The 15,229-nt window shown below is 34.9% G+C and overlaps 1 protein-coding gene across 6 annotated transcripts in view; it reads right to left on the bottom strand.

Annotated features, from left to right (window-relative positions):
• The window catches only part of ARHGAP12 (Rho GTPase activating protein 12), a 117,911-nt gene that overhangs the window by 11,890 nt on the left and 90,792 nt on the right, over positions 1-15,229 (bottom strand). For all 6 annotated transcript variants that reach the window (XM_081820827.1, XM_031029005.2, XM_031029003.2 and 3 more), the window contains 4 exons: positions 14,966-15,027; positions 9,738-9,819; positions 3,219-3,320; positions 236-334 (listed from right to left, as the gene is read on the bottom strand). In XM_081820827.1, the coding sequence (XP_081676953.1) occupies positions 236-334; positions 3,219-3,320; positions 9,738-9,819; positions 14,966-15,027 (345 nt within the window). The remainder of the gene's footprint in view (positions 1-235; positions 335-3,218; positions 3,321-9,737; positions 9,820-14,965; positions 15,028-15,229) is intronic.

The raw sequence follows: 15,229 nt of genomic DNA on the forward strand, positions 1-15,229 counted from the left end.
GAAAATTATTTAAAATCCACTACTAGCAAGTATTATATAACTGAGAATATTAAATCATTCACCAGCCCCAAGGAATGGCTAAACTACCATTGCCTTTCCTACCTCTTGTCAAAATACATATTAAAAAAGTGTTTATTACATATAAACTGGAAACTAGATATGCAATAACCAATTAAAATGCAGAAAAGAAAAACAGCTTTGAAGTAAAAAAAATTTACCTAAGTCAAACACATACCTGATTATTGATAGTACTACTAAGAACTTTAAACCAATCATTAATAACAGTGTCATTATCAGACTGAATTAGCAGTTCTGTTCCTTGACGGGTTTTCAGCTTTAGAGAAAAGGAGAAAACAAAAAAGAGGATGGTTAGTACTTTCAACCAAATAAATAAACAATATATATTTTTAAGATTTTATTGTTATTTTTAAGTAATCTCTACACCCAATGTGGGGTCTGAACTCACAATCTCGAGATCAAGAGTCGCATGCTCCACTGACTGAGCCAGCCAGGAGCCCCCAAATAAATGAATATATTCAAGCCAAAGTCCACAGAACCACCAGCCAGAAGAGTAGATGCCGTAATATTATACTGAGTGATGAAAGGTTAAAGTAATGCACAGCAATGGAGTATCTTTTAATATAAAATAATCCCAGAGGAATTATTATATAAAACATGAAGTTTTCCTCATAAAAAATTCTCAATGAAAATCTAGTAACTTAAGGGTCCCAAATTCCAACACACAAATGCCATAAAACTTGCTAAAATCTAGTATACCATATCATTAAAAAATACGTTCAAGTATCAAAGCTGTGCATTTTTAATTAGCATTGAAACAAAATTCATTTGTAAAGAAATAAAATCTGTGATAGTTTTATGTAAATCTGAGGAATGTTTTTCTCTCTCCAGTTAAAAAATAAATGTAGAAAAAAATATATGAAAGAGTTAAAACTTTTATTATTTCCTATTTAATAGGTAAATAAATATAATGGCTTAATGCAAAGAGAAGGCACAGACAATAAATGTTACATCACTTTTGGGCAGAAACAGTATTAAATTATGTCAAATCATGAACTAACAAGTAAGGATCTCTTTGGTTCAAAGTTTCTTACACCGGATTGACAAAAAATTTGGAGGTATTAGGAGAAAGCATTCCTCCTATTTTCTGGTTGGTAACTGTTTATTTTTTTTTCCTTGAGGAACATATGGCAATGTTTCCCAAACAACATTCTGAGACATATGCCTCAAACATAGTTCCCGAAGTAATGTTTAGAAAAGGTATTCCTCAAAAAAAAAAAAAAAGGAAAAAACAGTTATATGGTATTAATTTGGGAAATACTGCATTAAAGAAAGTTAAACAAGATTCTCTCCTTCAAAACGTCTCAGGGCTTTGATATTCCAGGGTGCTCTGATTTTCTAAAGAAAGAAAAACATCTACACCACTGCCTACATTTATTTGACCATGGAATAGTTTTCACTCTGAAATCACTTATTGAAACTGCAAGGCTAATTCAGGAAACACTGACTTCCTTTCTTGTACTTCTTTCAACAGAGTGGGTCAAGCCAGTCAACCAATACTGAATATTCGCTGCACATAAGATATTCTCTGTTAGAGGTTCTTTCTTAAAGATAAGGAAAAATATAGTCTCTCTGCTTAAAAAAAAAATCATCATCTAGTGGGACAAGTAATTTACAGATGATGATAAACCTAAATTACACTAGATTAAATGATATTTTAAAAGCATAAATAAAAAAGAAGCATCAGTATTGTGGTAGCATTTCTGATGGGTCTTGGAAAACACCGACAGAGACTGCCATGGGTCAGTACTAACAAAGAGTAAAAATCACAGCAGGGAAACCTAAGTTTCACTTGGAAAACAGCAACTGCATGAACAAGACAAAAAAGGACTGACACATGGGGCTATAAATGAAGGCTGGGATGTGGAAGACTGTTTGCAAAGACAGTCTGAATAATTCCTCCCATCTCCATATACACACCCTTCTGCAACGTGCCTTGACTGCACTTCCATCGACAGGTGGGCTCTAGTTCCCCACAACCCTGAATACCCAGCTGGCCTTCTGACTGCTTCACCCAACGGAATACACTGATGTGTGACTTCTAAGTTTAAGCCTCAGGAAGTGCCGTAGCTTCCGCTCTCACCCTCTTGGAAGCCTGACACTGCCATGTGAAGAAGCCTGGGGCAGCCTCCTTGAGGGAGAGATCTTATAAAGAAGGAGGCCTAGCAAACTGCTGGACCAACACCAGACACGTGAACTAGACCATCCAGATCGGGGTGAGCCACTGAATGACTGAAGCCTCATGAATGGTCCCATGTTGAGATAAGAATCACTCAGCTCGGCACAATCCGAACAAACAGAACAGTTCTTTTCCTAAGCTACTAAATCCTGGGGTGGTCTGAGATGCTGCAATAAATAACTGATACAGAATCATATATTATGGGGGGAGGGGATTTTTTTATTATTATTTTTTTGAGACAGAGAAAGAGAATGAGAGAGCACAAGCAGGGGGAGCGGCAGAGGGAGAGGGAGAAGCAGACTCCCTGCTGAGCAAGGAGCCCAATGCGGGGCTCAAACCCAGGACCCGGAGATCATGACCTGAGCCAAACACAGCCCCATAACAGACTGAGCCACCCAGGTGCCCCTACTGGGTGTGTGTGGGGGGGGATTTTTAATGACAAAATGGAAAGGTTTCAATTTATTTTTCACTATTAGATTTGTAGGTAAAGGAAACCACCCCCCTTTTTTTTTTAAGTTTTTATTTATCTACTTGTCAGAGAGAGAGCACAAGCAGGGGGAGCGGCAGGCAGAGGGAGAAGCAGGCTCCCCGCTGAGCAGGGAGCCCGATGCGGGACTCGATCCCAGGACCCTGGGACCACGACCTGAGCAGAGGGCAGACGCTTGACCCACTGAGCCACCCAGGTGATCTGGAACCACACCCTTTTTCTTGTTGGTAGGGAAAGGCAAGATTGTGGAACAAAGGCTTGTCATCTATAGTCTGAGATCCCATGACTTACACAAATGAAGCACCACTCTTCATGCCCGCTTCTTCTCCCTTAAACTATGATACCAAACTGACTTATTTAATGACCAACTTTGCCTTAATCAGTCACTGAAATACAGCTCAAAAGAATTCAAAAAAGAACATCCAATTACTATGGTTAAGAATGTGAATAATACCTAGAAAACAAACATATTACCTCAAACACATTCTTTTTGCTGGATTTATCCTTTGAAGCCATCTCCACCGTCGCCCCCTTTAGGTCCACTGTGAACTCTGGCTTGGACTGATTACTCCCAAACTTCATTTTAGAAAAAAGGAAAAACCTTTGTGATGTTCATGTACACGTGTACATCAAAAAGAATTAAGACCAATTATTAACAATAAACCAAACAGGTGATTACGTCAAATTTTTGTCTTTATTATAACAATTCCTACTTTAAAACTGAAATGTCTGTAAGATATGAATATGTTGTTCATAGAAACAGAAATAAAATGGCTCAACTTCCATCTTAATAAGAAAAATATAAAATAAAGCCACACTAAAATCTTTTTCACCCATCAGTATAGAAAAAAAAAATTCCAGAAGTTAGATGAAAAACTATGTTTTTAATGATGGACTATATGCTGGCTAATTGAACATAATAATAAAAAACACTATGTTTCTCATAGAGTATGGGGTCTTCATATGCAAGTGGAGTATAAACTAGAATAATGCCCAGAGAGGGAAAACTGGTAATACTGTATTTGCAAATTTACAAACACATGTATCCTTTGGCTTTAGCAATTTCATTTCTTGGAAATGATCCTAGACTATATATGACTAAGTAAAAGGATGTGTTCAAAAAGGCAAGGCAATATTCTTACATATGTATAAGTAATATCTGGCAGATAACAAGTGCTTTTCCACCTAATAAACAGTCTCTAAACCAATGTGATTCTCTGCTTTCAAGAGTTATTTCCTTATCGACTATTTATGTTGTCAACAACAACTTGTAAAAACAAAACTCTAAGCCCCATATTCTTTTATTCAGCCTTTGTTAGAAATTATAACTAGAGCCAGATGCTAATAAAGCCTCAGCAATTTAATAAGGAACTGTGAAAAGAATAGGAAGACAGCTGACATGGGTGGTTTGAAAAGAAAAAGCACTTAGCTAGCTATTATATTTTGTTAACCAGATAAGGAAAAGATTAGCAAGTAGCAGAAAATTCATGTTAAATATAGACTTACTCTGCATCTTGCCATCATTAAGTTAAATTTTTGTTAAGTCTGTTAACTAAGAATAGAAAATAGCATTCCTATTTACTGAAAGGTTTAGAGGTTTTAAAATCTTTAAGGGCTAATGAATTGTCATCTTAAGGTGAAAGATTTGTTACAGGAAATTTCATTTCTTAGAATATTTTCAAGTCATATTATGTTTGTCACTGGAAATGGATCTTACCCATCAACCTAGTGATATCTTATGCACTATTCATAACGTCAGTAACTACTCAGTGGCTTCGCATTTAATAAATGGTTCGACGTCATCTGTTTACTTCATCTTTTCAGCTAGCAACGTGGACTTAAATAATGTACTTGTTATAACAAAACAACATTTAGGATATTATTTTGAATGTATTAGTGGGATCAAAACAAAGTTTAGGATATTATATGAAATTTTTATTAGTGGAATCATAATAACAATCACAAAAATTTTAACTATTCTACAAAGTCTTGCCCTTCTTAAGTACCTTTTGTCATTCAAAAGACATTTAATAAACCATAAAGCTACAATGGGCAAAGATAACTTTCTGAGTAAAAATGATATATCTCAAAAGTTATGAAACTTAAATGTGCACATTTAACCGAATGGTAAAAATCAATGTACGTAACTTGTTGCCATCACATGCTCTGTCAATGGTTAGCTATAAGCTAAGATACAAACAACTAACCAAGTATGATAGGGCAACCAAATACAAGTACAATGATAGGGCACAGAATGCTGGTAAAAATGCATTCAATACGGTTGGCAAAATTTTGTGTTTGTTATTCATCCTTTTTCAAACTTTAATTCCACTCGATCATACACCCTCCAACATATTCGGGGCAAAGAAAATGGAATTACTGTGGCAAGGGGCATGCAACAAGAACACATACAGTGACAGCTGAAACAGGATCAGATTTTACATATGCAGGCCGACGATTGACAGAATTTTTCCAAGAAGAAAGCAGTGAAAGCAAGAGCTCAGAGACTGAGCCCTGTTGGCAGAATGACTTGATGGAGAAAGGGAAGAAAATGATGATGTCATAATAATGCACAATGGCAAAATGACACACAAGAGAAAAGCATATGGAACCAAACGGGACAAAAATACAATTCTACAAGCAGACACAACACAAACAAAGCTTAACTTCCAAATATTTTTATAAAGCCCCTCTCATTTATATCTCAGAATATTTTCTCTTACTACATAAATTCATATTTTATTTTTAAGGTGAATGCTTTATAGAAATTACATTAAACAGACTTGTCTTAGCCTATATTCACAACAGAAGACTTGAGGGGTAATAGGGAGAGTCACATCTGGCCCACTGCCACCTTGCTCAGCCCCCTACTCATAAATCCCTGAGCTTCCCTCTTTGTGACCTGCTGGGCAACTGTCCTCTGGTATCCCTTTCTAAGTCCTCTCTTGGGAGTGGCCCTACCATCCAGTTGGCCTTCCCCTTCCTCTAAGACAATGGTTCTCAACCACAGGCAATTTTGTCCTCTGGGGGGCATCTGACAATGTCTGGAGACATTTGTGGTTGTCACAACTAGAGGTGGGGATGCTTCTGTCTCCTGCTAAATACCATACTATTTATAGGAGAGCCCCCAGAAGAAAGAATTATCTGACCCAAAAAGGAGACAAATTTTAGAAATTTAAATGCACATATAAGTAAATTTGAATAATTAGTGGTATTTGTAGGGTGATTTTTGTAATACTCAAGGAATATGATGAATGATAACTGAAAGGGAGCACAATACATGTCATGTCATATCGTCACCGTGCACTTGTCAGTCTTCCCCATTACAGTGTAAGCCATGAAGACAGAGACCATGTTACTTCTAAAACCTCCAAACTTTTAACACAATGCCTAGAACAAAACAGGCTTTTATATGTCTGTTGAACAAACCAGGTGAAATGAAGTAAGAAAAAAAGCAAGTATTAATTTATGCTATTGATATCACAATCCAGTAGATAACTAATACACAGAAAACAACTGGAATGTATCCAGCCTAAAGGAGAAAGAATGGCTCACTGGATGATACAGCATCTATGTAAAATTTATCTTATACAGTGGAGTTGCATGCTGCATATGTACATTTTGTTTACTCAATATTAACTATCAATGGAACCAAAACTAAATACAAAGTGTGAATTATTTAAAAACAACAAAAAACAACTTCAAATAGTGTGGATGATTTTGCTCAGCCTTCAATCAATGAATATATGCTCTGCAGTGAGCAAAAGATTTGAACCTGCTCTTTCTTCAAGTGGACCTAGGTGTAGGTTTTTGCACTATGTGTGAAAAACTAATTTTTAAAGAACAAAACTTCTGCAACATGGCCCCTTAAAATAAACCAAACTCAAAAATGATGATAATAATAACAACAACAACATAAACCAAACTCAACTAGAGGAAAAGCAATCTCCCCCAACATCAAAGGCAAAAGATGGCTCTGCTACAGATCAACTTCTAACACCTTCCTAAGAGATACTCAAGGACAATTTTCACTGTAGGTGATTTTTGTCTTTTTGGCTTATATACCAGCCTTAGACTCTCATCCTCAGGTGTGATTTCACTATACAAAAAGGATACATTTTACCTACAATAAATCTTGGTGACTGAGCAGAGAAACTATTATTTTTTTTTCAAATCATTTTTAACAATTCTAATTACAGAGTTAATTAAGAACCCTCTCACATATTTCACCAATTTTTAATATTTATGAATGTTGTTTAATGCCAAAATACATTATACACACTCACACACTTTTTATTTGAATAATCTTACTTGCTTTTACTTAGACCACTTAAATTAGTTTTCATTCCCTTCATAAGTGTTACATATGGAAAGAAAAAGCAAGATAGTCTGATCTTTAAATATGCCATAAAACAAAAATTAAGAATTGATTGCATAACCAAGCATTTTATCACCTTCCACATCTGTTTAGTTTTTATTGAGACTATAAATACAGTAAGACTGTATTTTATTTAATTATACTAATCTGAAATGATGATATACTGTATGATTCACAATGTATTAGTAAAATTTCATTTAAAGGCAAAAATTCAAATAGCAAATCCCCCAAATTAAAAACTCATTAAGAATTCTACAATTGCCAAGCTGGCTAGCTCAGTGAATTTTAAACTCTGCCTCCGCTATTGCCACAGGGCAACACAGTGACACAGCTCTGGCTGATGAACAGAAACACCTCACACCCTTTGTCAGGATGAGATTTAATTATGAGTTCTGAATTATGTAAAACCTTCATGAGTGAAAATCTTAAATGAAATGCAACCAGCCTGTACTAACAATCATGTACTAACAATCACTTAACATCTTTTCATTTAAAACGAAGTTTCCATTTTCTTTTACAAGCATACAAACCTGCCTACCTAAATGATGCCTCTTACCAACCATAATGCTCTACTTTATCTGTACATACCACAACCTCCAATCTTTAGGTATCAGAAATTATCAAATAAATGCCCATTATCCAGCTTTCTTTGGGTACTTTTTTTTTATTACTTATTTAATCTCTGTTTCTCCATTCCTCTTCTTTCATTCATTTCCTGCACTCAATTTCAAATAAAAGTTGAGCCACAAGTAGGAAGAAGAAATAATTGCATAACCCTGTAGATATGCATTAACACAAACGAGAAAGTACCATATGCTTTACCTCAGGGGGAAAAAAAAAAAAGGAGAAACATATAACTATCAATTTAAGATAAGTGAAACCAGACTTTCAATCTTTAAATATGGAAAACATATATTACAGGTCAGTTCCACTGTATTGGCTAAACAATGAAGCAAATCAAAGGTGAAGTAAAACAGAAGAAACATTCTAGAATGTTCATTTTAGTGCCCAATCCAGAGGATTTTTGGGTTGCCATATCAAAGTATTTGTGGATTAACATGCTCTGTGACATTCCTATTTTAGAAGAATGCTAAATGGCTGCATTATAAATGTAGATGAGTAGAATTTGCTTGAATTTTATAAATAGATTTTCTTTTTCAACAAACATAAGGTCCATAGGTCCTGTTCAATTTTAAAATGACTCAGTAAATGTAAGGAAATACTGGTTAAGGTAGGATATAAAGCAAACTAAAGACATTAGATTGATTTCATTTTACATTTTATTTAAGCATTGACCTTTCAAACTCAATTACCAAAAATTTTTGGAACTATCCAGAGCATGGACTCTGGAGACAAAATGCCACCTAGATCTGCCACTTAGTAGCTAGCCATACAACCTTCAGCAAGCTCCTTAACTGATATATACCTCATTTTCTCAACTACAAAAGGGGAAGGGGGGTTGATAAAGAGTAGCTATATCAGACTTAAGAAGATAATATATACCTAATCATCTGTCCTTAGAATAGTACCTGATACATAGTAAGCATTCAAAAAGTGTTAACTGTTATGTCACAAATTATAATTTTTAGTATTTGTATTACAAATTAACTAAGGAGTAACAATAGTAAACATTCAGATATACAAAAAACTTCAAAACCCCATGAGTAATGGGACATTTACTTATTCTAAAAGCTGGCTGACATTATATACAGATATGGACACCTGAATCACCAACTAGTATCCAAAGATCAGATTACAATTCAAGGTGGGGCTTGACATATTTCTTTGCTTATTTTCTGACTAGCTGAATTAGCCAAGTCACAAGCACAAGGAAGTTTTACAGGTATCCCTTGCTTTTCGAAAGATCACATTACACCACTTCGCTTTTTATAAAAGACTGACATTAGTACCTGTTTTTGCTAGCCAAAACAAATCTGATGAGTATTTCCACTTTCATTAAAAAAGGTTAAAAGTGAAAACAGTGTTCAGTGTTTGTTGCATTGCGAGCAATTAATGGAGGCAGCACGCACCCTGAGCAAAGTGGCCCACTAAGCTCCTTCTCAGGAAACCACATTCAGCATGTCAGCATCCCTCCACCAGTTTTCACTGCGTGAGCATCTGTGTTTTAGCTCCTCTGTGCATCCATTAGCAAGATATATATCCTAAAGTATCAGAAAAGTCTAAAAGGTTTTTTTTGGGGGGGGGGGGCGGGTGGTCTGGGAATGCTCAAAAATTTTTCCATATAGATTAATTATAACTGCTTCTTTGCTTTACAAAGGTTTCACAGGAGCACCCTGCTTTTGGACAGCAGGGGAAACCTGTAATACCCCAGAGCTGAATCAAGATACCTATTTTGTCCTATAATGTCCAAGTAGTAAGCCCATCTTTCAGTTCAATGGATAAAACAGATTTTGTTGATTTTAATAATACAACTAATCAGACTTCTAATTAGTCTTCCTCTTTTGTTACAAGTCAAAATGCATCTTTTAGAAAACTTTACTTTTATTTGCACACCAGCTGTAGCTAGGACGACTCTGAAATACTTCGTGAAATTCAGGTACAATACCATCCACATAATTTAATGTGTAAAGCCTTCAAAGAGAAGAAATACTTACCCAACTTGTGCTGCTTCCTTGAGTTTTGGTAAAGAGTAAAGATGAACCTTGCAACACGGCCCAAGAAGACAACCAGTTCTTTCTGTAAGTATAAAGAGAACCAACTAAAGCTTTGCTATTCAGTTTTTCCAACCAAATTTAAAATATTACAACCTAGTTATCAATGTTGCCCACAATTTACATTCATTATTGACATTCTGTTTTTATTGAGGATTTAATGCTAATGGAATTACATTCATTTCATGTTTCCAAACTGACCATAAAGGCCCCCCAAACAAATGAAGCTAATAGAGATGTTATCAGAATAACAATATACCTAATTATGTTCACATGGTAATCCAGCACACTTGTGATCAAGGGTACCAAATTACCTTGAAGGAACATGAACTGAACTCTGTATTTGGCAAGAATTATTCATGATTAAAAATCAGGAAAACATGTCCACCTCACCTAATTATTTATAGATACAGATTGTTTTATATTTCTTGGTTATCTCCCTTCCCCTGATAAGGCTACACTAGGTAATTGGGAGATACTAGGCACATTAGTAGATAGTAAGTATAATAAATTACATACTCATTGATCAAAGGTTACTAAGATGAGGTTTCTTTTATATTTTTTATTTTTTTTGTTTTATTTTATATTTTATATTTTTATATTTATATATATTTGTATTTATATATTTATACTTATTTTATTTATATTTTATATATTTTTATATTTCTTGGTTATCCCCCTTCCCCTAATAAGGCTACACTAGGTAAATGGGAGATACTAGGTACAATAAATTACATACTTATTGATCATGATGTTACTAAGATGAGGGTTTAATTGTCTAAGTTATAAAATCAACACATATATATCAAAATTCTAAATATAAAAATGTGTAAGAAGAAAGGTCCCCATTTCTTCTCCTTCAATCCACATTCCAGAGACAACCAATGGAATGCAATCATTGGCAGACTAAAATGAATGTCAAATATGTCTACTACAGAAATTTATTAGAGCAAACCTTACTGCCAAACATACTGAATTTTGTGAAAATTCTATGGGCACTCAAAAGGAATTCTCCATTTTCAGAATGTAGAATTTAATAACTATCAATTAGACCTACTTTGTTAATTTCTATGTATACTTGAACTTCATGGATTAAAAGTGAAATAAAGTTTACTACTATTGAGTTTCTATTTTTCCTTTTATTTCCTGTTGTTTTTGCTTATGGCTGTTGATGCTACTTATTTGGTGAATGGCTATTCTTAATGATTAGATCTTTATTGTAGATTTATCAATGGTTTTGACATGCCTGTTTTTTAACTTTTCTGAATCATTTTTATGATATTTTCTTTATATATAATATTTAGGTGGGTTTTGTTTTGTGCTTCAATCTGAACATCTTTTTCTTTCAACAGGGGAGTACAGTCCATTTACATTTATTGATATTGGTATCTGTTTGGCCCTTGTGTTACCATTTTGTTACATCTTCATTTTATTGTTTTATTGGATCTCAAGATATTTTGAAGGGATTTATTTTTATTTGTAAGTTTATTTTATACTCAATCTTCTATTTCTATAGAGAGCATCTAACTCCCTCCTCTGAAAAATGCTAAAATCAGTATATTTCCACTTTAAATAAACTTTTTGAATTTAATTTTCAAAATCAGAAAAACCATAGAACTAGTAAATATATCTAAGAATATTGGATTTTTTTAAAAAGATTTTATTTATTATTTGACAGAGAGAGACACAGTGAGAGAGGGAACACAAGCAGGGTGAGTGGGAAAGGGAGAAGCAGGCTTCCCACTGAGCAGGGAGCCCGATGTGGGGCTTGATCCCAGGACCCTGGGATCATGACCTGAGCCATCCAGGCACCCCAAATATTGGATATTTGAATACTGAATTAACAACAGCTGCCTCAAAGACTGAAGCACTTGCGTACCTGAGTTGCAAGCAGAATTAGTCACATTTTTTTCCTGGAAAAAAAATTAAAATGACTGACGGTCACACTACAATTATTTAGACTTGAGTATCTGGCAGGTAGACATTATCTCAAAAATAAATGAAGTGAGTCTGTCATTTAAATGATAGTATTTGTTGACAAAAAATTGAAGCTTTCAAAGGGAAAATAGAATTTTGGAAAACCTGGCATATCTGCCACTGTGAGGTTGACAATTTTCCAATATCTAATGACTTTTCTGATGTTACTGATTTGTGATTCTTTGATATTATAAAATATGTCAACATTTGAAAAATCAGCAAACTTAGTGAACCAGTATTTTCCACATGATCTGCAAGATGCTACAAAATTACGTACAGGTAAAGATTCCTTCAAAATCAACACAGACCAATGCTTTTTTAAGAGTTTATTTATTTATTTGAGAGAGAGAGAGCAGGAGAACAGGGTGAGGGGCAAAGGGAGAAGCAGACTCCCCGATGAGCAGGGAGCCTGATTCGGGGCTCAATTAGGGGCTTGCTCCTGGGACTCTAGGAGCGGAAGGCAGATGCTTAACCGACTGGGCCACCCGGGCTCCCCCAGACCAATGGATTTTGATGTAACTAAGTATGAAAAGTTCATTAACAGTTTTTTACAGTCTTAACTTGTGGAGTTTTGGTGTAGCAGAAGAATACATGCAATTATCTAAGAAGAATATTAAAACACTCCTCCCTTTTCCAACTTTATATAAGAAAAGGATTATCTTCAGAGTCCAGAGTGCTAACCATTACACCATAGAACCTAGAAAAGGATTATCTTCATATACTTCAGCCAAAATAATGTGTCACAACAGACTGCCTGCCAGCAAAGATGAGGATCCAGCTGTTTTCCATTAAGCCAAATACTAAAGACTTGCAAAAATGTGAAACAATGCCACACTTCTCAAGGAAAATTTTTGTATTGGAAATACAGGGGTTTTTCTTTATAAAAATGTTACTCACGTTAACATATAATGGGTTATTAGTTTTAAGAATTAAAAAACTTAAAATGTCTCAGTTTTAATTTCTCAAATCTACAGCTATAAACTATACACACAAAAGTTCTTTGCAGTAATCAATAATTTTTAAGAGTTTAAAGGGGTCCTCAGATCAAAATGTTGGAGAACCACTAATATACAGGAAATTAAAAAACTAGTTTGCTCAACTCTACATAAATAAATTTAAAGATGAAATGGATGATATTCTTTGGAAAACATAAATCACTGAAAGTTTTCCAAAATAAGCAGAAAATCTAAAAGACTAATTACCACAGGAAAAACGACAACAATGAAAAAAAAGAAAGTGGCCAAAGAACTATGTGCACTACATATGCCCAAAAGGGAGAAAAAATAAAGACCCCATTCACAAGTGACTTCGCCCAAGGAACAATTTAAGGAACAAATAATTGCAGTATTTGTAAAGTTGTTTCAGAGCACTTAAAAGAAAAATTTCCAAGTACTAAAATGTGACAAAAACAGTTCATTCAGAGCAAATCTTAAGATCCTAACTACATGTAAATTTTAAACTCTTCTTTACACAACAGGCTGATTATAAACTCATAGCATTTTAGCAGTTCTTAAAAACTGGGGAAAATGCAACTTGCTTATTACAAAGAGTTAATTGCCTTAATTCATTAGGAGATACCATACAACCAGAAAAGCCAACAACCCAACAGACAAACAGATAAAGGAGATGAACTGACAAATTAACAACAACAACAAAAAAGACATACAAATGGCTTAGGATACCCTACCACACTAAAAAATAATACAAATTAAAAATATTCTCTCTCTAATCTCTATTAGCAAAGATCAAAAAAGTGGACAACATATTGAATTGGCAAAGACTGGAGAAATCCACTGCTTTTGGAAGTATGAACTGCTTCAGTGCCTTAGAGCGTAATATGGAACACTATCAAAATGACTACTGCACATAGCTTAGCAATTCCACTTTTGTAAAATCTATTCCACAGGGATTTACATATTTGCAAAATGAACTATGTAAGATGTAAGTGTAATACTGTTTGCAACAGCAAAACAATGTAAACATTCTCAATGTCTAGCAGTAGATAGGCATATTTACCTACCATATGGCTAAATAAACTAGGATACAGCCACATAATATATAACCACAGAACAGTTAAAAACAATGTGGTGGCTCCACATGCAACAAAAGAGAACCGTCTACAAAATAAACTGTTCAAAGACTGTGTTTAAAAAATTAATCTATGCAGGGGCAGCCGGTGGCTCAGTCATTTGAGCATCGGACTCTTGGTTTTGGCTCAGGTCATGGTCTCAGGATTGTGAGAGCCAGCCCTGCGTTGGGATTGGCACTCAGCTCAGAACCGGCTCAAGATTCTCTCTCCCTCCCCGTCTGCGTTTCCTTCCAATGTGCGCACTCGCACTCATTCTCTCTCAAATAAATAAAATCTTTAAAATATATATTAAAAAAATTAATCTATGCATATAGAAATAAATATATCCTTTATCTCCAAAGGAAAACACTACATCTCATTCACTTAACTAGTTGCCTCTGGGGAATGGAAATCATGGCTGGGTAACTGACTTTTGGCTAAATACTCTGTATTTTGTTGTTTTACCGTGTGCACTTACTGCTTACTGAAAAAAAATTATTTACTTATTTATTTTAAAGATTTTATTTATTTGACAGAGAGAGACAGAGAGAGAGAGAGCACAAGCAGGGGGAGGGGCAGAGGGAAATGCAGGCTGAGCAGGGAGACCGATGTGGGACTCAACCCCAGGATGCTGGGATCATGACCTGAGCCAAAGGTAGACGCCCAACCGACTGAGCCACACAGGCGCCCCTAAAAAATTTTTTTCAAATAAAGCTAATGCTTGCTCAGAATCCTATGCTTTATCACCCCTGAATTTAATATAATCTTAAAAAATATGTCAAGACAAAGGAAGATTTTCATACATTTCATGACAATCCTACATACATATTAGAAAATACATTATTTGATTTTTTTTTTTTTTTAAGATTTCATTTATTTATTTGACAGAGAGAGACACAGCGAAAGAGGGAACACAAGCAGGGGGAGTGGGAGAGGGAGAAGCAGGCTCACCGCCGAGCAGGGAGCCCGATGTGGGGCTCGATCCCAGGACCCTGGGATCATGACCTGAGCCGAAGGCAGACGCTTAACGACTGAGCCACCCATTTCTACTAGAATGTAACTGTACTCATAGCTTTTATTTATTTCAAATAAAACATGTCAGAACATTAATGGTTTTTGTACTTACCGAACCTTTTTCCCATTTTCAGTAATTTTTGTTACATTTAGTAATCCATATTTTTCTTGACCCTATGGAACACAGTAATACTGTTTATACATCATTCATATAGACAATGAGGTCCAAATTCTTACATATGATCGAATCAAAATGATCTGGTACTCTAAAAATTAGCTTAAAAAAAAGATTAGTCAGTATGTAATATGCTTAGTTCTAAAGTATATTAGGAATACAATTTCCTAACACTTCTGTATAGTTATTTTCAGTAATTTT

Source organism: Leptonychotes weddellii, chromosome 5 (assembly GCF_054177405.1).
Source record: "Leptonychotes weddellii isolate Sample4059 chromosome 5, ASM5417740v2, whole genome shotgun sequence".
Lineage (NCBI taxonomy): Eukaryota > Metazoa > Chordata > Mammalia > Carnivora > Phocidae > Leptonychotes > Leptonychotes weddellii.